At 44.4% G+C, this 27,128-nt stretch overlaps 9 protein-coding genes and 1 non-coding gene across 10 annotated transcripts; 3 read left to right on the forward strand and 7 right to left on the reverse strand.

Moving 5' to 3' along the window:
• Positions 1-3,628: 3,628 nt before the first annotated feature.
• Positions 3,629-5,948, reverse strand: V865_001664 (uncharacterized protein; the record flags this gene model as incomplete). Its single annotated transcript, XM_066225480.1, has 9 exons — positions 3,629-4,527; positions 4,620-4,684; positions 4,776-4,841; positions 4,942-5,094; positions 5,191-5,291; positions 5,410-5,604; positions 5,687-5,739; positions 5,799-5,868; positions 5,937-5,948. 9 exons carry the CDS (start codon positions 5,946-5,948, stop codon positions 3,629-3,631), a joined length of 1,614 nt encoding a protein of 537 aa, XP_066081577.1.
• Positions 5,949-6,631: 683 nt separating this feature from the next.
• On the forward strand, positions 6,632-7,761 carry V865_001665 (uncharacterized protein; the record flags this gene model as incomplete). Its single annotated transcript, XM_066225481.1, has 4 exons — positions 6,632-6,969; positions 7,075-7,310; positions 7,385-7,579; positions 7,694-7,761. The coding sequence occupies 4 exons, from the start codon at positions 6,632-6,634 to the stop codon at positions 7,759-7,761; spliced, it is 837 nt and encodes a 278-aa protein (XP_066081578.1).
• Positions 7,762-8,185: 424 nt separating this feature from the next.
• Positions 8,186-10,104, reverse strand: V865_001666 (uncharacterized protein; the record flags this gene model as incomplete). The annotated part of the gene is made up of 10 exons (XM_066225482.1): positions 8,186-8,243; positions 8,308-8,400; positions 8,464-8,551; positions 8,713-9,017; positions 9,083-9,252; positions 9,313-9,385; positions 9,496-9,592; positions 9,680-9,744; positions 9,805-9,864; positions 9,932-10,104. The coding sequence occupies 10 exons, from the start codon at positions 10,102-10,104 to the stop codon at positions 8,186-8,188; spliced, it is 1,182 nt and encodes a 393-aa protein (XP_066081579.1).
• A 449-nt stretch (positions 10,105-10,553) lies between these two features.
• V865_001667 (exodeoxyribonuclease III) lies at positions 10,554-13,418 on the forward strand (the record flags this gene model as incomplete). The annotated part of the gene is made up of 9 exons (XM_066225483.1): positions 10,554-10,577; positions 10,651-10,682; positions 10,741-10,814; positions 10,905-11,241; positions 11,362-11,700; positions 11,772-12,919; positions 13,032-13,083; positions 13,175-13,252; positions 13,328-13,418. 9 exons carry the CDS (start codon positions 10,554-10,556, stop codon positions 13,416-13,418), a joined length of 2,175 nt encoding a protein of 724 aa, XP_066081580.1.
• A 149-nt stretch (positions 13,419-13,567) lies between these two features.
• On the reverse strand, positions 13,568-13,682 carry V865_001668. Its single transcript, XR_010725568.1, has one exon. It is a non-coding gene; the product is annotated as a 5S ribosomal RNA (ribosomal RNA).
• A 57-nt stretch (positions 13,683-13,739) lies between these two features.
• Positions 13,740-16,182, reverse strand: V865_001669 (uncharacterized protein; the record flags this gene model as incomplete). The annotated part of the gene is made up of 14 exons (XM_066225484.1): positions 13,740-13,784; positions 13,862-13,884; positions 13,956-14,107; positions 14,200-14,286; positions 14,369-14,593; positions 14,659-14,738; positions 14,801-14,891; positions 15,016-15,128; positions 15,193-15,239; positions 15,315-15,430; positions 15,496-15,521; positions 15,593-15,614; positions 15,687-15,831; positions 15,888-16,182. 14 exons carry the CDS (start codon positions 16,180-16,182, stop codon positions 13,740-13,742), a joined length of 1,467 nt encoding a protein of 488 aa, XP_066081581.1.
• Positions 16,183-17,060: 878 nt separating this feature from the next.
• Positions 17,061-19,701, reverse strand: V865_001670 (uncharacterized protein; the record flags this gene model as incomplete). Its single annotated transcript, XM_066225485.1, has 10 exons — positions 17,061-18,415; positions 18,471-18,535; positions 18,593-18,658; positions 18,713-18,865; positions 18,936-19,030; positions 19,093-19,205; positions 19,272-19,353; positions 19,419-19,486; positions 19,553-19,628; positions 19,690-19,701. The coding sequence occupies 10 exons, from the start codon at positions 19,699-19,701 to the stop codon at positions 17,061-17,063; spliced, it is 2,085 nt and encodes a 694-aa protein (XP_066081582.1).
• An 816-nt stretch (positions 19,702-20,517) lies between these two features.
• On the reverse strand, positions 20,518-22,727 carry V865_001671 (uncharacterized protein; the record flags this gene model as incomplete). Its single annotated transcript, XM_066225486.1, has 8 exons — positions 20,518-21,857; positions 21,912-21,976; positions 22,037-22,102; positions 22,172-22,318; positions 22,376-22,470; positions 22,534-22,562; positions 22,622-22,646; positions 22,713-22,727. The coding sequence occupies 8 exons, from the start codon at positions 22,725-22,727 to the stop codon at positions 20,518-20,520; spliced, it is 1,782 nt and encodes a 593-aa protein (XP_066081583.1).
• A 1,407-nt stretch (positions 22,728-24,134) lies between these two features.
• V865_001672 (uncharacterized protein) lies at positions 24,135-25,436 on the reverse strand (the record flags this gene model as incomplete). The annotated part of the gene is made up of 7 exons (XM_066225487.1): positions 24,135-24,196; positions 24,254-24,279; positions 24,353-24,421; positions 24,569-24,678; positions 24,738-24,790; positions 24,883-25,057; positions 25,167-25,436. 7 exons carry the CDS (start codon positions 25,434-25,436, stop codon positions 24,135-24,137), a joined length of 765 nt encoding a protein of 254 aa, XP_066081584.1.
• Positions 25,437-25,816: 380 nt separating this feature from the next.
• Positions 25,817-27,024, forward strand: V865_001673 (uncharacterized protein; the record flags this gene model as incomplete). Its single annotated transcript, XM_066225488.1, has 4 exons — positions 25,817-26,236; positions 26,315-26,593; positions 26,683-26,929; positions 27,005-27,024. 4 exons carry the CDS (start codon positions 25,817-25,819, stop codon positions 27,022-27,024), a joined length of 966 nt encoding a protein of 321 aa, XP_066081585.1.
• Between the last annotated feature and the right edge of the window lie 104 nt (positions 27,025-27,128).

Here is a 27,128-nt window from a genome sequence, read left to right on the forward strand (position 1 = left end):
GGATTTACCTAGCTGGTACTATTCGGTCGAACAGGTGTCGTCGTACTGGTCTAACGGTCGAGTCTGAAAGGTATTCCTTTGAGGGGGAGTGTGGCGTGATGATGCGATGGCAGCCAAGGATGACAAAAGGATCGATGAGATCGTGAACGATTTTCTGAGATTGACGGGTGAATGGTGAACGTGCGATTGATCTCGTGCCAGGATGTTAGAACTGGGACCGAGTGGAGCAGATGTACGTTGACGAAAGAGTGATTTCGATGGTCTAGTAACCTTGCGACTGCGTAGAAATGTGTTGAGGACTGATAGGAAGAAACGAAAAGATGAGATTTACAGACAGAGGAGATTTAGAGGAGAAAATATGGTAAGAGATAAGTTTAAAGGCGCCGAAAAGTCCCACACGAACGAGATACAGTAGTTGGTTTATTGTTTTCTCATTTCTTTTGAATCAGTACTTGAGTCAGATGTCGTCGATGTCGGACTCTTTTGTTCTATGTTTTCCTTTTCGGAATGAGGGAGACAATTCTTATTAGAGATTGCCGTTATCGTTGCTGCGTTTTGTGCGGGTTTTAGGATGATTTCTGTGAGTGGTATGATGTCTTGATTGAGATGTTACGGGTGGGCATAAAGGACAAAACTGTATGACGACAGGTCCAAAGTCAGGAGCCCGACGACCGATGAACGTCTTATTCAACGGGCTTAAAGCTAAGGGAAAAGTCAAAATACACCCGAAATGCCCAACAATAAAAAAGGTTTTCGCGCTTAGCGTATAGCTGATAGATAGGTACATAGCAAGCTCAGGTCAGGTCAATAACGGCATCTCAGGTGAGAGCCGGGATTTTTCCATACTTTGAAGTTTTGGAAGAAATGTCACGCATATCCTTAAATAACGCTAAGATCAGGGCAAAACCTGAGATTCTCTCTTTCGTCTGCTCATACAACTGAACAGAATAGAAAGAAGCACAGAACACAAAGACAAAAAAGAAAGTGTAAGTTGAGATTCGATTCGCGTTTCCCTTTTTCCAACTTCCTTTCCTGTCGGTCTTAGAAGGGCTCGTAAGCATGTTCGGACAGCATCGTTCTCTCAATGTGTCAGTTACTCCATGGATGAACTCCCTCGTCACGGCAGCAAGCACGCGAAATGTTGCAGCAATTCCCGAGAATATCGTTCCCTTTTTCCTTCCTCTGGACTTGCTCTCTCACTGCTTTTTGTCTTTTTCTTTTGGTCATCAAGAAGAAGGATAAATACCCTAGATTGGAAGAAATGATACGGAACTAAAAACATAATCGCAACAACAACAACGAAGGAGAGACGGCGAATGGTACCACTAGTCTGGGTGGCGCATGAAGTGTGGTCAAAAGTAGCTCTAAAGAGAAATGGCAGGAACGGGTGATCTGATGTGTTCCCATCCGCCTGATCTTTTCGAGTGATCGAAACGAACACTCTGAAAACATGGTACAGAGAGAACCATCGTGGTGACGATATTCAGTTTCGCACATTCCGCTGAATCCGGATTCAGGCAGCGCGAAAATATCGATCGAGCGCTGCAAAAAGCATAGGGTGCAGGTCTACCCAAATACGAGTATAGACCTTTCCATCACATCACATCACAAGAACAAAACAATGGAAATGGAAAGGAATGGGATCTTTTCATTTCCGTTAGTCACGGACTGCGAAGAAAAGAACGATCCAAGGGTCCCAAGAATGAAATAAGAAATAAGGTTGAGACGAATTTCTGGTAAGGCTACGTTACATTTAAGGACATCGAAACGAGGGATAAATACCTTACGTCCTTACCTTCGGTGTATGAACTGATATGGGAAACGGATGGCATGAAACAAAAGGGATTTTGATGTGTATACCCATGTGCTCCATGTGTGACAGTTATAAGCGATGGACAATAGGAATGAAGCCACTAATGCACACGCTACTTCGCAGCTTTGTAGTGAGTTCACTTCGAGGATGAGATTGCTATAGCGGAGGACGACTGCCGGTCTAGAACATCAGACGGACGGTCTTGTCTTTTACCCTGGTACTAAGATCACATAGAACCGTACCATGTCGTCCCTGATCGAACTTCAGTCAATTCCCTACCGTGTGCCTTTGCGATCCTTAGAGTTGAATTCATAAGCATTAAACGTCATCCCATAGACAAGTGGAGGTGAAAAGGAAGTACCGTGGGGATTACAAAGTGACTGTGTCAGTTGTTCCGGGACCATGCTATGCATGAACCATCAGCGTAATTATCTGTACGAGATCAATAATTGTATGTATCCGTAATTTCGGAAGAGGATATATCCCTATCTGTGCGACATGACTTGAAATAATCCCGAAGAACCTGTATACGTATGTCATTTTCATCATCATCATCAGTAAGTTCCATTCGCTTGACTCATTCATCCACATGATCAATTGATTCCAAGCTCTTCGACTAGACCAGACCAGACCTGTGCTTGGCTGGTTAAGTGTTTCTGGTCTTCGCTTGGCTCGTTATTTGCTCAGATCTTATATTCAAAATCCTGATCCCGTTGTTCTGTAACGTAATTACTGACCGTAGTCTGTAATCTGAAACAGGAAGGGGAGGGTCCGATAACGCCAAACCAGACGCCACCACCTCACATCACATTCTCGATTCTGTAATTAAACGTTGATTTCCATTACAGTTTACGTTGAGATCTCTCGAGCTCGATAGATCGTGTTACAGTAAGGATATCCTAGTGAAGTTTCACCTCCACCCTCATGAGACAATGGACCGGTAGCGCACTGCACCCTCTCAACGATATTGTAGGCAAGAGAGAAGATAGCGTACGGTACCTCTTTCGAGGGACGGTGTAAATGTGCGAAGACAGAACCAAAGTAAAATCAGGTTCTTCAGGGATTCATGGCCGACCTAGGTCAAATTTCGCGAAGAGTAGTCATTCACGACTGGGATGACAAAGTGGGATAATCGTACTGTATTGTTGACGACACCGTACGAGTACAAGGTGTCTATCTATACACCTAAATTGAATCTTTGCCATGCCAATCCCGAGTCATCCAGAACAACTAATTCACTCAGATTGTCAAGTCCGTTTAGAAAGGTTGATTCTGATTCCAATGAAAAACACAGAGTTTCGATCAGAATCCTGATATTTTCGTCTCGTCCTGTAACTTAATTAAAACCAAACCTTGCTTTTCCTGTTTCTTTTCGGATCATCAGGTACTTCGGCTTTGTTGCAGATTTTCAATCCAAGGTGCATCTTGATGTTGTCTCTATCACGGTAAATACGTCAAAGTCAATGCATGCAATGATAGGTGCTTGCTCTACTTGCGTCTCTGTTGAAGTTTACACGAATGTACAGACTGAATTGATCCTAACGCATCTCTGAGACACACAGACCAACCTGAATACGAATATCGAAGTGATATAGCATGTCAAACCAAATAGAACACAAAAAGGGGAAAAATGTAGAAGAACTGAATTTCAGCGAAGGTTTGAAGAAGTACCAGATCATGAACGTCTCACAGGGTAATCTGCTTATCAAACTTCTCCGTACATGTACTGTACCACACGACAGTATATTCTATCCTGTCAGACTCTCGAATTCCTGGTATCCTCCTCTGAATATTGTGGAGGGGGGGCGGTGTCATCTACTGAACCTTGACCGAGATCCAGATCGTTCTGCTGATTATTATAATTTTGAAGAGTAAGTAGTTCTTTGTATCACCATTCCCAAACCTCCCTCCAAGACCAATCGCATCGTTGCTCGATGATCCTCCACCTCCATTCTCACTGATCGGTGAAAGAGTTTGAGCATGACCCTGACCACCTTCGCTGGCTGTCGGCAGGCGTCCAAAGGTATTTGCAGAAGGCGCAGCGAAAGTTGATGAGCCATCGCCGTTGCCATCACTGGACGATGAAGCATATTGACTATGGCTAATTTGCGTCATATGGAAAGAAGAAGCGTTTGATCCTGGAGGTGCAGGAATAGCCGCAAGGAAAGGTGTACTGTTCGCTGGCGTGTTGATGATGAGACCTTCGTTGGTCGCTGAATTACCACTAACGCTGGAAGAAGTGTATGGGATACCAAGGTGTGAAGGTGGGCTGTCATAGTAAGGCGAATTTTGATTTTGACCTGGGTAAGGTTTAACTTCGTCGCCGGTAAGATCAATTAATTGTCTCTCGTTGACCCTCCTATGATCATTTTTCTTCTTGAAGAGGAAAGACCAGAGCAGTGCTGCGATAGCCAATACACAAATCACGCCTGCTACGGCTCCACCTGCGATTGCGCCAACATTACTTGACGATGACGAAGACGAGGAAGCGTCAGAGTCTGAGTTTGCAGGGTTGTCTGTATTGTTTGAGGATGAGCCATTGGAGTTGGCGTTGGTACCACCGCCAGTACTAGTTCCGGTGCCGGAGCCAGCGCTTAACTTAGTTGAATTGACGACCGCATAGTCGAATTCCATCCCATTGCCTTCTTTCCCCCCTCCGGCATTTTGCATGACCAGCGTGTGTTCTCCTTCTGGTAAATTGGTTGCAGTGTATACTATCCGGATCAGATCAAATATAAGTATTGGCACCATAGTCCAGGTGAAAGTCCACATGGAGCTGAGCACAGCAGAGTAGCATCAAACTCACAAACAGTCGAAAATCGCGCTTGGAAGAAATATCCATCAAACATTTTGGCCGGATTACCGTCCATCCTATCGTAAAGAATAAGATAATGACATCGATAGTCAACTCGCATGACATTTAAAAGTTGTTGCAGTGTACTAAGGATATGGATCCACTTACGATATAGAATATGCGCCATGGTCTGTATTGATAGTACCGTATACTTGTATATTCGTACCGGTGAATCTGTCAGGTAATATGTACAATATTAACAAATACGTTCCCGTTTTGATCAAGCTGGACCATGAAAAAAGTAGAGGTAAGAACGAGAATACGTTTTACTGACTTTAAACTCATAGAATCGCCGACACCATAATTGATTTTGGCCGTATTGTTGTAATATCCTCCGCCAAAGGTACTGTTGCTCCATCCCGTACCGACGTATTGAGCGTAAGGCGAGGAGTCGTCGATCGTAGTGGTGACAATCTCTTCTACTTTACTGCCAGTTGTTCGAAGATATCCATCAGAGAGATATACTCGATCACCCGAGGGCAGAAAGAAAAAAAGCATGAGTATGAGGATGTGTACTACTCACTTAGGCACGGTGATCACGAAATGATCAATATCTAGATACCATTTGGAGAAACCTTTGCTTACTCTCGGATGGGTAGTTTTCGAGGGAAGATTTGTCAGTGTCTTTGTATAGTGCGGCATACAAGTCTCCTTTTGTCAGCCTGATTTCATGGTTCTGCAAGGTTCTCGCTGGATAATTAAGACTAGAAGAGGCTATGATGCTTCTGCTCGCTTGACTCACAATAGTATGTTCCTTATCATTATCCAGTCCTTCTTTCTTAAACAACAACTCCTGAATCAACACATCATCACTATACCCATCTAGCTCTTCCAAGTGATCATCATCGAGTTGAACACCATATGTACCGTGATAATCTCTCTTGGCACCGTAGACGTAGATTGCCGTACCGTTAAATTCTAACGTCGCTGAATCATTCTGTCCGTATACCCAAAGAGAAAGTGAGAGAGTAAGCTCACCCACATACCATACCAGAGTGATGGGAAGACTAGTCACTCACCTCTCCGTCAGAAGTGTAGAATGTCGAATCGAAATATTGGGAAGTCAGATTGTCTGTAGACACTATGCTCAGCGTCCGGATAACAAGATGAATTGGTGGGGGCAGGACATACTACTCGTATGATCGACGTACCAGCTGTTTGTCGTGGTTTTGTATATGATCTGAGGTGATCTGTCGTCGATCTACACTCGGCCCACGTGTGTCAGTATTTGATACGAGGAACTGAGTTTGTAGTCAGAGAGTGACTGACTGTGATATTCATCTTGGATCGATTTGAAATCTTTCAAGGATCGGTTAATGAAAGACGGGGGGTCAGCAAGAAGACGTGAACAATAAACTTGATACATGTACAAGTTGAAGATGAAGATTTTGTCATGAGTAGCCCTCTTATTCATGCTTACATGCGTGTTGTTAGTGATCCATCGAGAAACACGAGTGTTGGGCAGGGACAAAGCCGCTCGGACCCATTTGAAGCATACTCAACCTCTTGTCTTGTCAGCGATGTTCAACATGAACTATCACCCAGCGCGGATACTGACAGGGTCAGGTGGTTGCAAGTTACTTACATGACCGCTTGACCGTCGAGTTGGTGTGGTTACAATCGCTGTCCACAGACCGATAGCTCAAGTAAATGCAGGGAGAACCAAGAAGATGCTCAAGGCGCAGGAACGATCAGTGGGAATCGATCGAATCTAAAATCCAACAGCGGAAGGGAGAATGCGGATCAGCTCAGATCAGATCAGATCACTGGAATACCAGATTGATTTTGCCACGCTTGTTTCTTTCGTTTATATGGGGTACTGATTTAAGGTGGAGGATGATGCAACGTAGATCAACACGAATGAATGGATGCTTGATGCATTCCACAGTACTACTGTCTCCTAACAATTCATAGTATTCCAGTCATACCAAACGCATCTACTCAGCTTACAACGATCCAACACCATGTCAATATCAACCACATCCCTCTCCGTCAAGCTCAATTCCACCTCTTCCCTCCTGCTCGAAAGAGCACGTATAATATCCCTAAACCTCAAACCTAACCCCTCGTCCCTCTCACAGATAATACGCAATCTCACTTCGATCAAATTAGATCTAGATCAGCTACAGCTTGAACACGGTCTGGATCAGGATCAGAAAGGGAAACTGATAGATGATGGATCGGAAGTAGGAAAAGGAGAGATAGAGGAGTTGTGCGAAAGGTACGACAAGTTGTTGGAGATGCTTTCGGAGGATGAACTGGGCAAAGCGAAAGTCAATGAGCTACGAAGAGAAGAGAGGAGGTACGTGATCGTGATCATCTCGATCTTCCATATATATCATCATAGAATACTTCATCTCACTATTGTGACACATGTGTTGTTGCTGACCTCATGATCATTCTCCAGATCTCCATTACCTCCCATACCCACACCTTCACCCAAACCCATCCCCAGTCCTATCCAAACTCCCACATCTGCCGAAGTGCCTTCCCTACATATCGAACCTCCCACACCTGGTATACAGAAGAACGACTTGAAACCATTCAAAGATTACCCGGACGAATACGATCTGGATGAAGAGGAGCGCGCAGCAGGTATGAATCATAATGAGATGTTGGATCATCAACAGATGATGATGAATGGTTAGTCAACCTTTCCATTCATTCGAAACCATTCAGATCGTGTTTGTGCTGATTGGCTGATGAATATTATATAGACCAAGATGAACGTCTAAACCTCTTATCTAATTCTATCGGACGCCAGAACGACCTGTCCGTCCAAATTGGGTCAGAGTTGGATATTCATCATCAGTTACTGGAAGATACGGATCACGCAATGGATAGGACCGCACATAATTTGAATCGAGCAAAGAGGAGGTTGGACAAAGTTGCAGGCGAAGCTAGACAGTATGGTGAGTGTACTTGAATTCGACTTGTGAAAAATCAAGTTGAAACAAAAAAAAATGCAAAAATGTCAAAGTACTGTGGAGGAAATTGCTGATTGACTGTCATTCATGTTTTTATAGGAAGTACAATAACGATCGTTGTTCTGATTTTCATACTACTTATATTGATCATCGTTTTCAAGACATGAGTTTGCTTTCCCAAACTTCACATACACTCCCGTACACCGTTGTCTCGGTTCAACCAATGTCAACGATATATCGCTCAATAAACATTGTTGTCATTCATAGTAGACTAGTTTCAGGATGAACTTTCGAAGAAACCGCACATCAGGAAGTTGGAGGTCCAACGTAGTACTTTTACAGCAGTCCAATACGATATGGCTCTTGTTGTATGTTATACATAGATGCATTGTATTGTATACTTACTCCCCTTTACATCTTATATCAATAACATTCTACCATCACTCATCCCCTCGGCACTAAAACGTTGATACAAAATAAACAGTACAAGAAAAAAGAGAGAAACAAAATAGATTGAGAAGGAAATGGAGTTGGCACTATGATTTGTCTTTGTATACATTTTCATTGGAGCTTTGTGTTCGCTTTAGATGCTCAAGCATCTTTGATACCTGCCAATTCAACTGCAAAGGAAATAGCCAGTTTGGAAAATCTATGATCGTTATAGGTATTAGCTGCTATCTTAGCGTTGAGCAGGATAAAAACAATCTACTCACTCTCTCATATGGGTGAAAGAGAATTCAGGGTGATTGGTAGTGTCAGCTGTGGTGTGGATGTTATGGTTGGAATTCTCGAATGTACTTTCGATACTGTCCGCGAAACACATGATCAGGAACTGCTCTCAAGGTAGAAGAGGAAAAAAAACGACTCACGCAAAGGCAGATTGGTATCCTGCTTTCGCGAATGAAGCATGGTCTGAGCAAGCGTAACCGCATTTGGTCTCCACTGCTGGGATTGCCACTACAAATCGAAGGAGTCAGTCAGTATATGCTCGTTCATCGTTATTGGTGAATGAAGCAAGCTCAAGCTGTCGATGCAATCATGAAATTATCCAGGAGCAGTGCGACTGCCATCAGGTGAGGCGCTCACCGGGGCGTGACTAGAATAATCATAGCACTCACAATACTCTTCAACCAACTTTCCGACGAATTTAGTCAATTCCGGGTCAACGTAATCTTGGATAATTCCAACTGATTCTTCGGTACCCTGTTTGACCCAGGCGGTCATATCCATCTGGATCATAGCAAGGACTTTAGTTCCCTTATCTTCATAGGACTTGGCAACTGCCTGTGAACCCAACAGACCACCTTCTTCAGCAGAATAGTAGTGGAATTCAACTGGATGTTCAGGCGTGAAATTGGCCCGAGCAAGGGCGCAGAAAGCTCCTAAGGACGAGGTGGTTCCCGATCCATCATCGTCTGCTCCACTATTCAAAGTTTTACTGTCAGCTACGTTCAAGGATTGACCATGGACGAATTGAAGTGTACTTACGGGGCAGGTAAGAATGGCCATTGATTAGTCGAATCTTGATGAGCACCCACGACCACCACAGGTCTTTCACCCTTGAGGTCATCGGCAGGGTTGAACCGAGCAATGATAGAGTTTTGACCCCAAGGATGAGTGAATTCCTTGACGGTGATTCCGGGATTGATCGATGCAATCTACATTATGTACAATTTCAGCTTTACTTTGCGACGCATGTCGACAGAAAGCTGACGTACCTCTTTGATCTTGGCAAGTAAGAATTGTTGACTTTGTTTACCAGTCTCTGATCTATAGTATCTAGTTCGGAATCTAAAATACAACAACCACAAAGGGACCAGCCATACACGGTTAGCCTCTCGTGTACTGCTTCACATGATGGTAGGTTGGATGAAAGGAATATACAGTGTCCATGCACTTACGAGGTAAATTCCTTCAAGAATGATTTCATTCGTTTAAGGTCGATGGTGTTGATGATCTTTTTGATCGGTTCAGAGTAATTACCAGGTGTGGGATAAGCTATAGTCATAGTTCTTATTAGCTGAGCAGGATAGGAAGATTAGGACGTCGGGTTATCCAGCTGGATTGGTTGATTTGCCTACTTACTATATTTGACGTTGGCAGTGGATGGTAGTAGGTAGCTTGAGAATCCAAGAGTAGGAGTATCGGTTCTACCATCGAATATCAGCTTCGCATTCGGTAGCTCGGGGACAGACCAGTTGAACACTCACATATCCATAAACTTCCTACCTTTGCTCTTAGCTTCTATCTTTTCCAATTCGGATATCCACCTGCAACGATTGATCAGCTCTCCGCACATCGACTCCTATACGATAGACATGTAAGCTGATCACTTACACTGGGGGCTCATCATCTGAGAATTGTACTAATCTCAGATCGTTCAAATCGAGTGAGAAGCCCGGAACATCTGCTGAGCCGATCTCGTGATCGTTGAATGTGAGTTGTTCGGGTTGAGTGGGGATAGCTGATGCCAGGAGGGGTAGCGCTAAGAGAGCAGACTTGAGTAACATCCTGCAAGGATAGAGGTGGTGCTGTTATGAGGATGATGATGAAGTAAATGAACAGAAAGAGAGAGGAGAGATGACTGAATTGGATTGGATTGGGATGGGTTGAGCCGAGTGTGCGTGATGAGCTGTGACCGCTTTGAGCGATTCGGCTGACTGGCGGCGATCTCCGATGAAGAGTGATATCTCATATCCGGGATCTCCACAAGTGACCAGTGGATGAATCTGAGCATAAGAGTAAGATCGAAGATTGGTAACAACCTTTTCATTCTCCAAATCGCAGTATAACCTTATATGATCATCATAAACCCATCGCCAGTAGCGAGGACGAAGAAAGGCCCACATCGTGCCGGATACATCTACCTATCAGCTACAGGAGAGCCTCTAAACCGTTGGAGAAGGGAGTATCGGACGCGTCAACCTTCGTCATGTCATGATCTCGATAGATCGACACGATGAGGATACTAACTTGGAATGTTGTGAGTGTACCCCCAACTATGGGTAGAAGGGGAACTCCTGAAGATGAGCTGATGAATATACCCTCCGATATAGAATGTACTGAGAACATGTTTGGATTACCATCCGTAAGTGCAATGCGACCAGTCAGGTGTGAAGATTGAGCTAATTTTGATATGAAAACAGATTCAGCTCAATGAAGAAGAAGAATGTTGAAGGGTTATTAGACGAGCTAGGTGCTCAGATAGCTTGTTTTCAAGGTGACTTTCTCGTTCTCATCCAAATTCCCCGTCAGATCTCAAATCGAATAATGTGCTAATCCAATTCAATCCAATCCACTTGCCACCTAGAACACAAGACTCCACGAGCGAAATTAGAGAAGTCCATGGCGGTTCCAGGTCCCTACGATGGATTTTGGACCTTTCCCCGATCCAAAACTGGTTATTCTGGAGTATGCACCTATGTCGACGCAAGGTATTGTGTACCGCTAAAAGCGGAAGAAGGTATAACCGGGTTGTTGTTAGATGATTCAAAGGGAAGTACGATGAAACCCCCTTGGACGCCTGAAGAGCGTATAGGTGCTTATCCAGATATAGACGGAACGGATTGGATGGATGAAGTGGATGGCAAGGAGTTTGAGCCTAAGAGGCTGGACATGGAGGGACGAGCTGTGGTGTGTGATTTTGGGTGAGTCTGAATCCCGCTGCTGCATTCCTTCGGTTTGAGATTTTGAGAAAATCGTAAAACGAATTCCGCACCTCATGTTCTGTTTTTATAACATTCAAGACTGATGTCAATGTTTTTCAGCCTATTTGTTCTATTCAACCTCTACTGTCCTAACGAGACCAACGAGACTCGTCGACCGTACAAGATGAACTTCCTGAAATGTCTACAAGAACGAGTCAGGTTATTACAACAAGCAGGACGAGAAGTGATCATCGTTGGTGATATCAACATCATGAGAGCCCCGATAGATTCAGGTGAAGGTGGAATTCGAACTTCGGCTGAACAGCATTATGAACATCCCGCTAGGAGGATATTGGATGATTGGTGTGCTCCTAAAGGTCCTATGGTGGACGTGGTCAGAGAGAGTTGGCCAAATAGGGATGATATGTTTACTTGTTGGAATCAGAAGCTGGATGCGAGGTGAGTGCAACATGTTTTCCTTCCTGGATGTATAACTTACTAACCGTATACCTTTTCGGACGCACCCGCAGATCAGCAAATTACGGATCTCGTATCGATCTGATATTATGTACACCAGGCCTACGCCCATGGATCAAAGGCGGCGATATCCTCAACAAGGTCTATGGCTCAGATCACTGTCCAGTCTACATAGATCTACATGAGAGCATTGATCATCCCGAGAAAGGTGAACTGCACTTGAAAGATATGCTGAACCCACCTGATCGACCACCATCCACGGCTCCCATTTATCCTAATGATATACCGAGAGAAGCTCCCGAACCGCCTAGATTCGCTACCAAGTTCTTCGATGAGTTTTCAGGGAGGCAAACTACCCTCAAGAGCTTCTTTGGCGGTGGAGGGAACAAGAAGAAGGAAGTTGCTATAGATCCGACTCCATCACCTACTCCTGCTACTCCCTCTGGGAGCACTGCTACGCCCGTACCGTCTGAGAACACATATGCGGATCCTCCTATAATAACACAGAATACCGCAAAGACTTCCCCTTCAACCGAGAACGGCGCAAGTCTTGCCACTCCTTTCAGTTTGGCCCGAGCGGCATTTGATTCTATCGATATTTCAACCCAAATTACCGCAAGCTCAAATTCCATCACATTACCTTCATCTCCTCCAGCTATCCATCAACTATCCCCTCAGCGCAGGCGATCTTCAAGAGATGATGCTATAGATATGACACATGACGACGACGATATCCAAAAACCTACATCCAATGCAATAACTGGTCCATCAAAACCTAAATCGACCATCAAACCAAAATCAAACAAATTATCCCAATCAAAATCTGCTAATACGACAGGATCGCAAACCAAATTATCATCTTTCTTTTCGCAGCCTCCCATCTCCACATCGAAACGAAAATCGTCTCCTTCCCCTTCGTCTAATGATACGGTACAACCAAAAATGAAAACTGCCAGAAAATCGATATCGTCGTCTATATCACCTTCCAGATCACCCTCGATACCCAAGCAGAATAGTTATTCCGAAGAGGCAGCAAGTGGTTGGACAGAACAAGAAGACGAATTGATAAATCAAGCTATACTAGAAGCTGAGAGGGATAGAAAAGCTAAGAACGATTCTGCTAAACCCGTATGGGGCCAGTTGTTCGCTAAGAAATTACCGCCGATGTGTACGGTTCATAATAAACCTTGCAAAGATTTCTGTGAGTTCGTAATTGATATACATACACATACACATTCATCCTTTTCGACCATTTGTATGAGCGGATTAGTGGGATCATTTACGAAGGTCCATGGCTGACATCGGATGATTAGTGGTGATGAAGCCTGGACCGAATAAAGGTAAAAGATTTTGGTTATGCTCTTTGTAAGCTCTTCTCTTCGGGTCGAACAGCCTCACTGGGTGGTCGATTTGTTCATGACTTATTGGCTGACGAATGGATATATATTCTATAAAGACCTGTCGGAGCAGGATATGACACAGGCAGAAGTAAACGACCGAGAGAGGATGTCAATCGTAATTTTCGATGTGATTTGTGAGTTAGACTATGATTTTTCTCTACACCCTCAGAGATATGCAATCAAACGCTGATGGCAGACGAGCCGTCTAGCTTTTTATGGGATAGTGCAAATTCAAGGAAAGAGAAAGTAAAAGATCTCAAGAACAATGAAGGGGAGAAGGAAAGTCAGAATACTCAATAACAAACATCAAGCTGTTGTACTGTATGTAATCTTATCAAACTTGATGTAATTGATGGACAGTGATCAAATATACAGTATTCATACGGCTCAATCTTCTCACCCTTCGACAAAAGTGATGATGAAGGTGACAATCGTGAAAACGAAAAAGGAACTACAGCACTCGGGATTCCCAAGTTGTCCCCAACCTTGGTACTAATCGAGCGATATCTAGGTTAACTTTGCAGATCGGACGGGATGCAGTACTTTCTAGATTCTGTGACCGTAGATGAAAAAAGTAAAACATAGCGAAGTGAGATTTGATAATTATTACTGCTTAACTTGTCAAAAGGCTTCTCTGCCAGTTTTCACGGTTTTCAGCACATCAGCCTAACTAATTAAGTACGATCAGTATCCACGATCTCAAACATCAACTGTCGGACGGACTTTGAGATATCGTGACTTACTGCTGTCAATCTATCGACGATCTCTGCCAACATCAGACTGTAGGGATATCAGCATCTCTTCCTCTGGCTTGAGTGTCTGCAACGGGAGCAAGACTTACTCCGAGGCCTTGTGAGCCCATTATGCTCACGGCCAGAGGATGCAGTTCTTCTTTCTCCGAGACCACACTCTTGAATGGTGTCTGGTCGAAAGGCGCCACAATCGCTGGGCATCCAGACCATGCGGGAAGGTATGCAGCATCGATCGGTCTACAATACAACCACGCGAAATGACGATATCCCTCAGGCGTTGGTAAGCCAGAACAGTTTCTACCTCGGGCGCAGTAGCCATCGCGACTCACTGCTTCGAAGGATCAGTTAGATGATGGGCATTCAAGGATTTTTCGCGGTAGTACGGAAACCCAGATGGGTTCCACAAGTTGATGAAACTACGGTCCGTAAATAAGTCGCCCGTTAGTACAGAACACTACAGCGCAGTACATAATACAACGATACATATTGGTGACTCACAGTGATTTACATATTGAATCTTCATCATGCTCAAATAAGTCATTGAACCCTTTGCCCGTTTTGGCTATTTTGTTGGTGTAGTGTTCAAAATCTTCTCTGGACCAGTCGTTATCTTTGGCTTGTTTCCAGCCCGAACTTATATAACTGCCAATGGGAGGCCATCTATCTTCGTTTTCAATTTCATATTTTTCAACAATTTCTTTGCCTACATCTCTCCATTGCTCCCTGTACCACCCATTAGCATATCGTCATCCAGCTGGAATGCATGATAAATAGCCAGAATCACTCACGCAAAAATCAGTGATCTGAATTCTCCAGGTGTTATAATACCTTTTCCCTCATTTGGCCCTCTTCCCTCATATTGATATATCTCATAGACATCCCCAGAGTTTGCGTAACCTTTTAGAGAAACCTCTGGTATTTCGCTTTGACATGGGCATCCATGTCCCGCAAATCATCTGAAGGTACAAGAATCTCCTTCGGTAGCCTAGTGTGCACTTTGACCTTATCGGAATCTGAAAAACTGGGTTCAGGGCAGAAACATAAGTAAAACTCAGAAGTTGCTTTATTGCGCCCAGAACACATATCCGGATGACCTCGTGCCCTACAGGACTAGCGATCATCCCTAATAATTCATGAGATCTTACCATCTACCAGCTAGGTCCGTCAGGACTGTTGAATCTCTACTCATAATCCCAACCGTTTCTGATTCTGGACAGAACGAAAGAACGCCCTGCATTGAGACCGCTCCTTGAGTAGGCTTTGCAGAGTAGGTAAGTGATCTTTGAGCGTTACATTCGGCGTTTCAATGTGTAGTCGCTTACCCTCATTCCATATAGTCCACCACAGCCTGCCGGATAAAGTGTTGATCCTGGCCACATGCACTCTGCTCAGCCTGACCACAGAACCACAGACAGCTCCTAGGCGCATGTGTGATATGGCTTACCGCATGTATCTGATGTTAAAGCCGCATCAATATAGTCCGCCGCAATCGGAGATGATGCGGCGCCACTTGAGGATCCTCCTACTGACTGATAACCATCGGCACGAAGAGACCATGGGCTAACATTGTTATCGTAAGCAGTTATACGCAGGGAAGTGATTGTGGCAATACTTTTGCAACTCACTAACAGAATTGAGTATTCTCTTCGATCTATGAAAAGTATAACAGGATCACAAGCTTCGTCAGTCACTTCAACGCCCCTGGTAAAGACTTAAACTCACATTTGGTCCTCTCCCTGCGAATCTGTATTCAACGTCGGTCAAAGTGTATTCAGAATTGGGAAAAGATCATCAGCAGGGACGTTTTTGAGCTCACTCATTGCATTGCGTTTTACCGACAATTTGCACTCCGGAGTCGAGGAGCGCCTGAATGGACGTTGCATTCGCTTTTGCCGGCTCTCCATGCTCGGTGCAGATCCTACTACCGTTTCCTGTGACGAGGCCTGGAACATCGTAGATGTCTCTAACGAGTGAGCATCAGCCATTACCGACTGCAAACCCGTAAGTGAAGACGCACCTTTGACTGTAACCCTTGGTCCCGAATCTGATAATCTCGATCGAACAGGTATCAAATTGTGTTTTCTAGAATCGGTTTTGTGCAACGTCTTGTACGTCCCATCACCTTCTGGACAGGGGTAACAGCCAGTCACATGTGCGGAACTCTTATCAGGATGTAATCGATAAACGGGATAGAGCTCCAGAATACCATCCATTGATTTAGCCAAATACGCTCCGGATGCGACCTCTCTCGTCGTATCCAGCTCTAGCGGGTGAATTGTGGGAGCTCCATGTTTTGCGTTCTGATCGATCATCTGGGATACGGCTATCCAATATGATATCCGTAGTACCATACCTGTCTTTGAGGCATTCGAGCTGAGAACCTGATATACCGCTCTCGGTATTATCATCGTTATCGCCATTATGAATAACAACTACCTTTTGCAACCACTTCGGGCTTATCACGTCATCATTATCAAGAGCATTTTGGGCCAATGTTTCTATACTAGCTTCTCTTGGACGCTTTGACGAGGATCCCGAGAGCGAGAGAACCGTCAATGGTTCCCGTTCTGAGCCGCATGAGGCCGTAGTCGAGGGAATCGTATATTCAGGTCGATCAAGTGGACTGTAGTACTGAACCGCGTCGTCGTCCAGCTTAAACTGCAAGCAATCCCGTCTATGAATTTCTGGATAGCCCCGCAAGTGCAGCAGAATCAGATCAAATAACACTTACATATAGCGATTGGTCGCTTCTCAAGCGGCTCGAATTCTTGCTTGTGACCATTATGTATTTCTGGATAACGGTCCGTTGCCACTTTGTAGGCTTATCGACTATGGGCTGATGATACACGCTTCGAAAGTATGTTAGATCATGAATGATTATTTCAGCCTTTCTACTTGTGAGCGATAGAGACGTTGGTCGCTATATAGTTATATCACATCCTTTGTCGCATGCACCACCTTGCTCTCAAATGGACGCGAAGCAAGATAGCTTCGACCTCATAAAGGGAGGATTGAATAACAGTCATCAAAGGAAACCACTCATTTGTGTCCGACTAAAACGGCTCCGGAACAGGCACAGTCCAAGTACAAATTTTATGATAGATGCATCTTATCATACATGCCTACATCGAAATACCCTCATGACAAAAATAATAGCTTCAAAAGAGAATTTACACCGAAACCGTTCTGCTCAGTGATTTGAAGCACTGGAAGCATTCGAGGCAGCTCTCATCAACTCTTCAGTCCTTCCAGGCCCTAACGATATTCTCGTCGCCTGAGCATAAGCAGGAGGAGCAAATTCTGGGATCGAAAACAATCCAAGGTCGATCTCCTCTTCGCTTATACCTGTTCCTCTCCTACTTGAAAATATCGAGGTGGTCGTATACGCTGAAGAGTCCAGGTCAACCATCGTGGCAGTGTAGGGAACGCTTAGATGACGCATCGGTACAGCTACGGATATGCGTGTTCGGGGATTAGGCATATACGAAGGTTGTGGATGAGATACCGGACAGTCGGATTCCAGATGATGATTGGCGTTGTTACCGGAAAAGAACTCCGAGAACATCGGTGAAGTGATGGCAGCGCTACTTGGTATTGCACTTGACAGATTTTGCTGACTTCCATTCATCTCTTCCACATTTCCAGCTTGATAAGGCGGCGTACCATGATTATCCCCAAAGGGACTTCTGGAGAAACGGGTAAACTGGGAGACATCACTGGGTTTCAGACCGTTACTTTGATACGATGATCGAGGGGTGAACGCATTCGCTTTGAAAGGATAAGTCTGACATGATGATCTAGGTGTGTTCTCCCCCGCCTTCGTCGGATTCGTCTGATAGGATTGTCGTGGGACTACCGAAGGGAATTTGGACATGTTCGATTTTGAGCCGCGCTTGTCATCGCCTATATTAGGCTCTACCATCGGTAGATTGGAGGATCGGAAAGACATGTGGAATAGTGATGGAAAGGAAGCTCGGAAAGAGGCTAATGATGGAATGACAGTATCTCGACGACTACTTGATGTTCTGGTTGAAGAGGGTATGGAAGCATCGAACGAAGCTGTAGTATCAGCGGTCGGGAGACTGTCAGTCAATCGCGCCCACTCTTGCTTCGAATCGGTTGATCCTCGTTGAACGGTTAAAGGCAAGCGGTTGATCACCCTTGTCGACATATCTTTGATGGGGAAGGGGCCTGATGATCCAGGATATACTGATTTTCCCAGTTTGCGGCGATATAAGTACCAACCACCCAGTCCAAGCGCTATGATGACCAGTATGACAGCTATCACTGCACCTGCAACAGCGCCCACATTCGACTTTGAGTTTTCACCATTACCTCCATCTATCCCTGCCTCAGTCTGGAAGTCATCGGAGCTGTCTGAACCATCGGATATTGACACAGTTGCCGCGTCGGACTCCGAATCGGCAGGCTTGATTGTCGAATTCACAACGGCGTAATCAAAGTCGATCGTGGTGATGTTCGATTTACCAAGATTCGTAAGCTGAACTGTATGTGGACCATCTTCCAGTCCCGAAGCCGAGAACACTGACACGGACCAGTCAGGCGATACATCAATTTACGATATCTCTGGCTCACTCACGTGATACTCCCGCGACATGCTCCCAATTGGTTGCACTGTACATTCCTTCTATAACCCCATCTAAGCTGTAGAAAAGATCAGCACTCGCCACATGAAAATAACAACTAAAAGCTTAAACTTGCCTGATGGAACAATTACCATGATTGTCATTCAGACTACCGAACAGCTGGACCGAAGTTCCATTAAAACTGCCAATCATATGAGCAAGACAACCTACTTGCACCGAATGAGGCTGTACTCACTTCATCGTCATCGTCGAGCTGGGTATGATACTAGTATGCTGCGTACTGTTATGATATTGTGGATCGCCCGAACCTTCCGTTGTCCATCCATCTTGATCATAAGTCACAGAGGGGGAAGTATCGTCTATTCTTGTGGTATATATTTTGTCCTCGCTGTAAATACATATGAATATCCTCAATTGTTTGACCAACTATGAGTAGCAACATAGAAGATAGTACTTACATAGGTTGTGTGATTACGATATGATCAATGTCCAACCACCATTTCATTGTCTGGTTGGATTTTGAATCTATTCCATTCGGATGATTCGTCATTGTCTGATCTCAGAAGATTCTCATCAGCGCTGATATTCCCTTACTACTCAATGTAATTCACTCACAATTACATGTTCGATATCTGTAGGCAAGTCATCTTGAGAGAATATGACAGTTTGGTATTGAGCATTGTCGGTATGTCCAGAGGTATATATTGGATTCGATCCATCGAGCTCAACTACGAGCATTACGAACAACTCAGCTGCTGCGGACTTGCTATGTATAGCTGCATGGGTAGACTCACCTCCATATGTTGCGTGATTATCCCTCTTGGCGCCATATACCTGTATCTTACTTCCATTGAATCTAAATTCCATGCGATCTCCCTATGCATACACAGGTGTCAAACTGGTCCCTTGTATTGTGATCTGGGTGAGAAGAGGGGACTCACATCCGTGAATGTGGCATGAAATGTAGATTGACTGTATTTATCCGTATTTGGATCACTGTATTTTTGGCCTGTAACAGAGATCAGCCTTGTTGTCTTGCTACTCTCACTCAATCGTACATAAGCCGAACACGTACCTTCACTATGGTTCACTATCCAGCCGTCCTCCTTGGAAGAAGAGTAGTAAGAGATTTGAGGAGAGGCGTCATCAATCTATCGCCTTTAGTCAGCGCACACATCCTGTACTGAATCTACTTTGATCAATGGGACTCACAAGGATTTCCATGTTGTCGATCCAAAGAAGAGATGAGTCAAGATGCTTGAGTGAGGGAGATTATCGAGAGGGTGACGGTATAACAGAGTGTAAACGAAAGATGTCGTTAGACCTTGAGTAGATTATAGTCGTTGAAGCGGTTCTGTCTTCTCAAAGAGCGTGATTAAGATACTTCATTTCCCTCTCAGAAGGATCTGTGTTAATGGTTCATAGATGAAGGTGAATGAAACTGAAGTCAAGATGCTAACATGGTATGAGATGGCTTTGTCTCTACCATCGTGTTAAGATCCACGTTCAACAACTCTTCCATTCATCTTTGCTTACGCTCCCTTAATTCCAATCGAAAGTTAAAGTCATTTCAATCTCTTTGGTCAATTGTCCAATCTCAACGTTAAGTCAGTCTTGCTAAAAGTGCGATTGATACCTTTGAAGGATCCAATCGCGCTCAAAACATACTCCCAGCGGATTTCTACCATTCTGCATGTATACTGTACCACCTTCCTTTGTTCTGACGTTCTAGTGCCAATGTATGGGTACGATAAGGGGCCCTTTGGTGTGATCAGAATTAGTCGAGGGGTCTAATCAGTAAAAGGACTTCGACCAAATGATATCTATCTCTTTCTGGTTTAGTATGTGAATGTGATTCAGTAAAGATACCGCATGCATAAGATCCTAGATATCGAAACAAAGTCCAAGTGAATTATTTTCCTATTATAAGGATCGTTGCAGAACTTCATTTACCTGGAGCGTGAGCGATAAGCCTTCAGATATTCCTTCTTTACTATACCTTTCCTGTCCTCGAGGGAGATTCACAATACACGGCATCGCCTATCGTCTCTCATGTTGTTGTTGTTGAGCAGCCATGATGTGCCCGTATTCGGGCGGTGGACTCAGGATGGGAGGTTCCAGATCCAATACGCTCGGGGTCATGTTGAGTCTTCTGGCATCGGATGGATCATAACTGCCGTTCCCCTCGACTGACTGATTTCTTTCGACAGGAGATCTTCTATCTAATGTCAAGCCTAGTATACTCCTCTTGTAATCCCCAGGTGTTCCAGGACTCATCCCCTGACTTGTGGAAGGCGTACTGGAAGGTGAGACGTGTGTCGAAGACGTATCGTGTTGTTCAATAGTAGGTAACGAGGGAGCGACGGATTGACGGACCATCAATGAGGGTAAGAGAGATGAACTTGCATCTGCATGTGTTAGCGGTGGACGAGTGCTTGAGCTTGAACCGTGAGTGATGCTGGTAGTGGCAGCGGGAAGTGGAGGTAATGGCATATGTTCATAATCGCTTGATCCTTGAGAAGGTGGCGAAGGAAGAGGTACTGGTCCTCTGCTAGCGATGTTTTCCAACCTATCAGTCAGATACGTTTCACCACCTTGTGAATAAGCTGATGATCTTGAGGTGATCGAGTGTCCTGATCGACTTCCTTGAGAAACATGTTGGGTCATTGGTGGTCGATTTCTCGAAGATGGCGGATTTCTGTAAATCTGATTGTCCAAGCTATCACCTTGTCCTGTGCTGGAGGGACTAGTCAGACCGGCTGAACTAGGTGGTTTAACGGCACGATTAGGGTTGGGAGTGTAGAAGTACGCGATTGACCCTTGAGGTGAATTACTTCTGGTCGTTGAGATACCTTCTTCTTCATATGACTTCTTTTTGAAGAATCCACGGAGTGATCCGAACATCGAGGAAGTAGTTGGGGACGAATCGTCTTTACCTGAAGTCGAAGAGAAGGCCATCCTTGATCCTGTTATCCTAGATTCTACTACACCCATCGATTTACTATTGGTGCTCCCGCTAGGGAAATCGATGTATGATTTATGTCGGTTGTTGGATTTGCTAGATACACGTCTAGGCTTTCGTGACAATAGACACCAAGCTAACACGGCGATTATAGTCAGACCGACCACACCGCCAACGACTCCTCCAGCGATAGCTCCCACATTTGTTGTCTTCGATCCGGAAAATTCAGAATCACCATCAGCCGATGCGAATGTAGGTTGGAGCTGTTGACTTGTGACACTTCCGCTAGTCTCTCCATTGGGGTTTACCGTCGAGTTGACAATGGCATAATCAAATCCTACTATTGGACTGTTTATTTTTCCCGTATTTGTTATCTTCAGCGTATGAGGCCCTTCGCTCAGACCGGAAGCCGAATAATCTTCATGCGTGCTGTTAGTAGAGGTTTATACCAGCGATGTTATGCCATACTCACGAGATACTTGAGTTAAGCGTTCAAAATGACTGGCATTGAACGTACGTTCCGCACAGCCATCGATACTATTGTAAATAACCAGGCATCAAGTCAGAAACGAGTGTTGTTTTGCGATATGGACTGACCTGACAGAGTATTCATCATGATCTACGTTGATCCCAGCGAACACCTGTATCGAGGTGCCATTGAACCTGTAAGGGCAACAAGGGTTAACAGGACGAAGCCGGAAAATATTCAGAGACATATTATGAACCACTTACGGAATAATCATACTTGCCCCGGCTTGTCCTGTCAAATGTATCGTGCTATTGTAGTTCATGGCATCTACTGTATCCGTTGACCAACTTGCATCATACGTTATTCCGGATGCACTATCATCCAAGGTAGTGGTGTACACCTGACCAGAGCTGTAGGATTGTAATCGCATGAGCATGATTTGACCGTCTTGAACAGAGTGTACTCACATATCATGCGATATTATCAAATGATCGATATCTAACCATGAATCCGCAGTAGAACTCGGTTGAGGGTCAGTACGAGTTGGATAATTAGTGACGTGCTGTCCATCGAATCGACTGTGTCAGCATTTTCACGAAATTCCAACTAGGAAGTGTATGCTTACAATGACATGCTCCTTATCGCTTGTAAGGCCTTCACGACGATACAATTCAGTTTGGAACACCGGATTCGCCGAGAAACCAGAATAAAACGTTTCGCTCTCGTCATCGATCTTGACTATTGTCGAAATCGACGTGGTCAGTCTCGAGTGACCCCTTTTTCGATAAGATCAATACAACATACCTCCGTAGACCCCATGATTCTTCCTCTTGGATCCCACTATCGTTATACCCGTACCGTTGAACCGATATTCCATTTAATCTCCCTACAACCACGACAGGCTCAGTCGATCAGCGCCTTCTGCCTTAGGAGTCAGACTGTACAAATACTCACATCAGTATATGTAGCGTGAAACGTACTTTGGGAGTATGATGAAAGATACTGATCAGGGTATTGAGTGCCTACAGTATAACCAATCAGCTGATCCGATAGGGGTTGTAGAAGAGGTGAAATGACTTACCAGTTCTATGATCGTCTATCCACCCATCAGCGGCTGAAAAGAATGTGATTTCAGGTGCGGCGTCGTCAAGCTGTATTTGGACAAGCCAATGTTAGTCGGGATCTTCCCACGACATTATTAACAAGGGTCGAATTACTTGACTCACGAGGATTTCCATCTTGTCAATTGTCTAGTCTTTCCGTGTATGCGTGAACAGAGACTCCAACTTCTTAGGCCAACTCTAGGAGTAATTGATAGCGCGTTGTGTCTGATGTCCTGATGGTGGATATGGATTGCAGAGTGTTAAATTATTTTAAAATGTCGAGCGGAGATACGAATGAGAAATTGAATGGAAAAAGATGTCCATCAGGAAGCGGTTGAAAGTGATGGCCAACGAGATATGAATTCAGGTAAGGAAAGAGAAGAAACTAGGATTGAAGTGAAGTCGATGAAATCAGTCAATGGTCATCGCTTTCCAATACATCTTGCATCTTCTGATGACTAGGTACGATGTTAGTACATTCACTTGTTTATATCCTTTCCCTCATTAGTCCGTTAATATGAAAGATGTATCCCGAAGTTATTTCGACATCACCTTCCAGCATGTCTGAAACGGTAAAGGTAGTCAAGATATCCTTCAAGGGGTGTCAATCACATTTTCGTATTTCCGTGGCTTGGCCTTGATCGATTGGAATGTATCTCTATCCTCTGTGACGACGTGTGACGATGCGCCAACTCCCGGACAACGAGCTCGACATGTCATTGCTCTCAGGTTAGGGAAATTCATGGTCTCGTTTTGTTTGTTTGTCTGTAAGGATAGCTGGGTGGCTTGTGTGTATGTTTGCTTCTTGGCTGTGTGCACGATATGTGCATGGTGTGTGTGTGTGTTGCAGGAGAGCCCATTCTCGTATCTCTCCGATTTCAACCCTCCCCTATTAAACCTCTCACTTTGCCTTGAATCAGATCAGTGGTCTAAATCGATCACAAAATATCATGGGAGTGCAAAGCCCGAAATGGTAATCCAGTGTAACTCACTAAATTACAATCGTATGCATAGGTAATGTGACATTTCTGCTCCTCCTCTGACCCCATGCTTTTTCTCCTGATTTTCGAATATTGTTTCCCCTCATTTGGCTGTACGCTCAGAAGGCGAAGCTTCATGTTACTTATTCTGAGGCGTCTTCTGCCAATAAGACATATTCCCTTGAACTGGTACCAAATTTGATCACTACACATGCCTCAATAGTCAGCCATATGCGATCATAGTGCCTGAGCAAAGACTTACCATCACTACCACGCAGTTCGTAATATCTGGCCATGAGACAAGCAGATCAGCCGAGCATCGCCTTGTATATAGTAATGATCCCGAGAATGGACGACTCACCTTGACTTTGGTATTTCCACGTCATTGACGTACGTCCCATTTGTAGATTCCAGATCAATGATGAACGGTCTGCACAGCGAATGTTCAGCCTCGGCAAATCCAGGAATATCGAAGGAGAGAAAGGTAGAAGTGAGAGAGAATGCGGTTCATCGGACGTTGAGAGGGAACAAGTATGTAACAAGGGGTAGTGGAGGGAAATGTAGTTTTGAAACCCACTTGACTGTCGTCGTCACATCACCGTATTCATTCTTTTCCGATATCTGACGGTACTGTATAGCAGAATGTTGTTTAGAGCAAGAAGGGTGAGCGATGGGTATGTCGGTGACCTATACTTGGGGTTAGTTGCTTCATCTAAGTTGATTTGGATAATATCGGCTTTACTCACCACTGTATCTCTCCCTATAAGGTAGCATGACTGTCTATATATATGTATAAGATCTATACCATTCGTCTTATCAGCTCTTACCCAACGTAGGTTCTCCGTCTGTCCTCACAGCCAGTCGCAGTGGGACTAAGTCAGAATAACTCACCGACCTGCTCAGAACCTTTGAAAACGTAAAGTCTCCAATTCTTTGTTGGTTTCCTAGCTTCTGGAGGTTCATTGTATTTCACTTCTACACCTTTGATCGTATTCGTCTCTTTGGCAAGTAAACCTGAATTACCAAAGTTTGGTTTTTCAGGTTCCACCATGGGTGCATCTGGGTCCTATCGTCCATGAACAAAATCAGCGTCAATACTTCTTTCCCCGACTCTCAACATCCCTTCTTCCCAGGATAGAGAAGGAGGCTGACAGAGCATGATTTGTTGAACTCACCTCCTTCTTTACATCCCCATCATATCTCTTCCTGTCCACTGCTCTTTCCTTCTCCCTATCCTTCTCACTATAGCCTTTCTTACTCTCATTATCCCTCACCCTATCCCTATCTCCATACCCATTATCCCTCGGTCTCCTATCGTAAGGTTTAGATGGACCTGGTGATCTCCTTCTGGACGATGACCTGCCTGCTCCCTTCGATACGTACTCTCTACGTCGGGGTGAGCGGGAATCTCGTCTGTAATGACGCCTTTCGGGGGATTCTGACATGGTGAGGAGAGTTGAGGTGGACGATATTGATATTTACTGGATCGATACGCTGATAAAAGCTCCTTAACTATGAGTGTGGGAGTATGCAAATGGAAGCTAGCGATGGTATCGACAAGTATAAGGTGATAGTGATGAATGATGACGGTGAAGAAGAGAAGGCAAGGTTGACGAAGAGCTCGTTCCTGATATTTTCGCGTCTCTCTCCCTCGAGTAATGTTATCGTCGATATCTTGATCTCATCCTCATCTTGATCATTTCACTTGCATATAACGTCTATCAACACCAATTATATGATCATTTTGATCTAGTATATGATTTCACCGCCATTATCACTTAGAAGGTACACGACAGCGAGGGGTCGGTGCATGACTCTCGTCAAAATGTCAAGACAACATCTAACCAAACTCGAATCCCAAATATCATCCCTCAAACATGAACTTGAACTGGCCACATTCCTAAACAAAGGTATCCTTCAGACGAATACAGAGTACAAGCTCCGCATAGCTGAGCTAGAAAGCGAGAATATAATACTATCGAAAGCAGAATCAAAGTTATCTGAAATTGAAGATGAGTTGGAAGATACGCAAAAGCAGTATAGGACATTACAAGGTGATCATGTGGATTTGCTCAATGCGCATAATTCGTTATTGGAGGAACATGATGAGCTGAAAGGTGAAGTGAGGCTGTGGCAATATAGGTATCAGGATCTGAGGAAGAGGATAGAAGGTTTACTAGATAACGGACAGGTCGATGTGGATGTGGATGGGGAAGGTCAGAGTAAGAGGAATAGTATAACACCTGTGAGCATCACTCATTTTATGTGCCAATTATTCCAGTCGAGTGGGCTAAGAGGAAAATTTTATGATGATATACTGTAGATAACAAAGTCCCGAGCTACCTCAGCTTCAGCTTTAGTTTCAGTATTAGCAAAGCGACGTACAAATGCTACACCCCGAAACCAGGAAGATCAGACGAAGATCGCTTCATCTTCCAAAGTGCCCTTATCTGTATCACCCGTCTTACCGCCTCTCAGATCTCAGTCGAAAAAGCGCAGGAGAGTGGAAGATTCCGTTTCAGATCAGGAGTCGGGGGATGAGCAGATAGACCAGGGTGACCGGGAGAATCATGAAGATCGATATCATTCGCATGACCTACATGTAAGTGAAAACGTCTACCTCTGATGTGTAAACAAGAAATGTATACAATATCAGGAGCTGAGAAATGAGAGCTGAAATCCAATGATCAGACTCCATCACCTAGGAATACATATTCGTCTCGAACGAAATATCATACAACGACTCGGACACCGACGGAACATCCGAATTCCAACTCGACGCTCAATGGCAAACCTCGTTCATCCACTGCTTCAATGACAAACAAGAGGAAAACGAATAATCAGAATCAATCAAATGTGAAAGTGAAGGATGAACCGATAAGTCCTGGCAATGGCAGAAGGGGTAATGAGGATACACAATATAGTGATGATGGTGATGGTAAGTGGAATCATCTGTCTGCTGGTCTATCTGTTTGTCGGAGGAACTGACAATTCATAATTCATCCTCTCAAAGATCCATTAGCTATGATGTGATGTCTGTTAACCATGCCACTCCGACGAGACCTCGTTGATCAGAGACGTTCCGAGTTTTCCATCATCTTTTCATGTAGATTGCTACCAATAGACTGTGCTTGTAT

This window comes from Kwoniella europaea, chromosome 1, assembly GCF_036810445.1.
Source record: "Kwoniella europaea PYCC6329 chromosome 1, complete sequence".
Taxonomy (NCBI): Eukaryota; Fungi; Basidiomycota; class Tremellomycetes; order Tremellales; family Cryptococcaceae; genus Kwoniella; species Kwoniella europaea.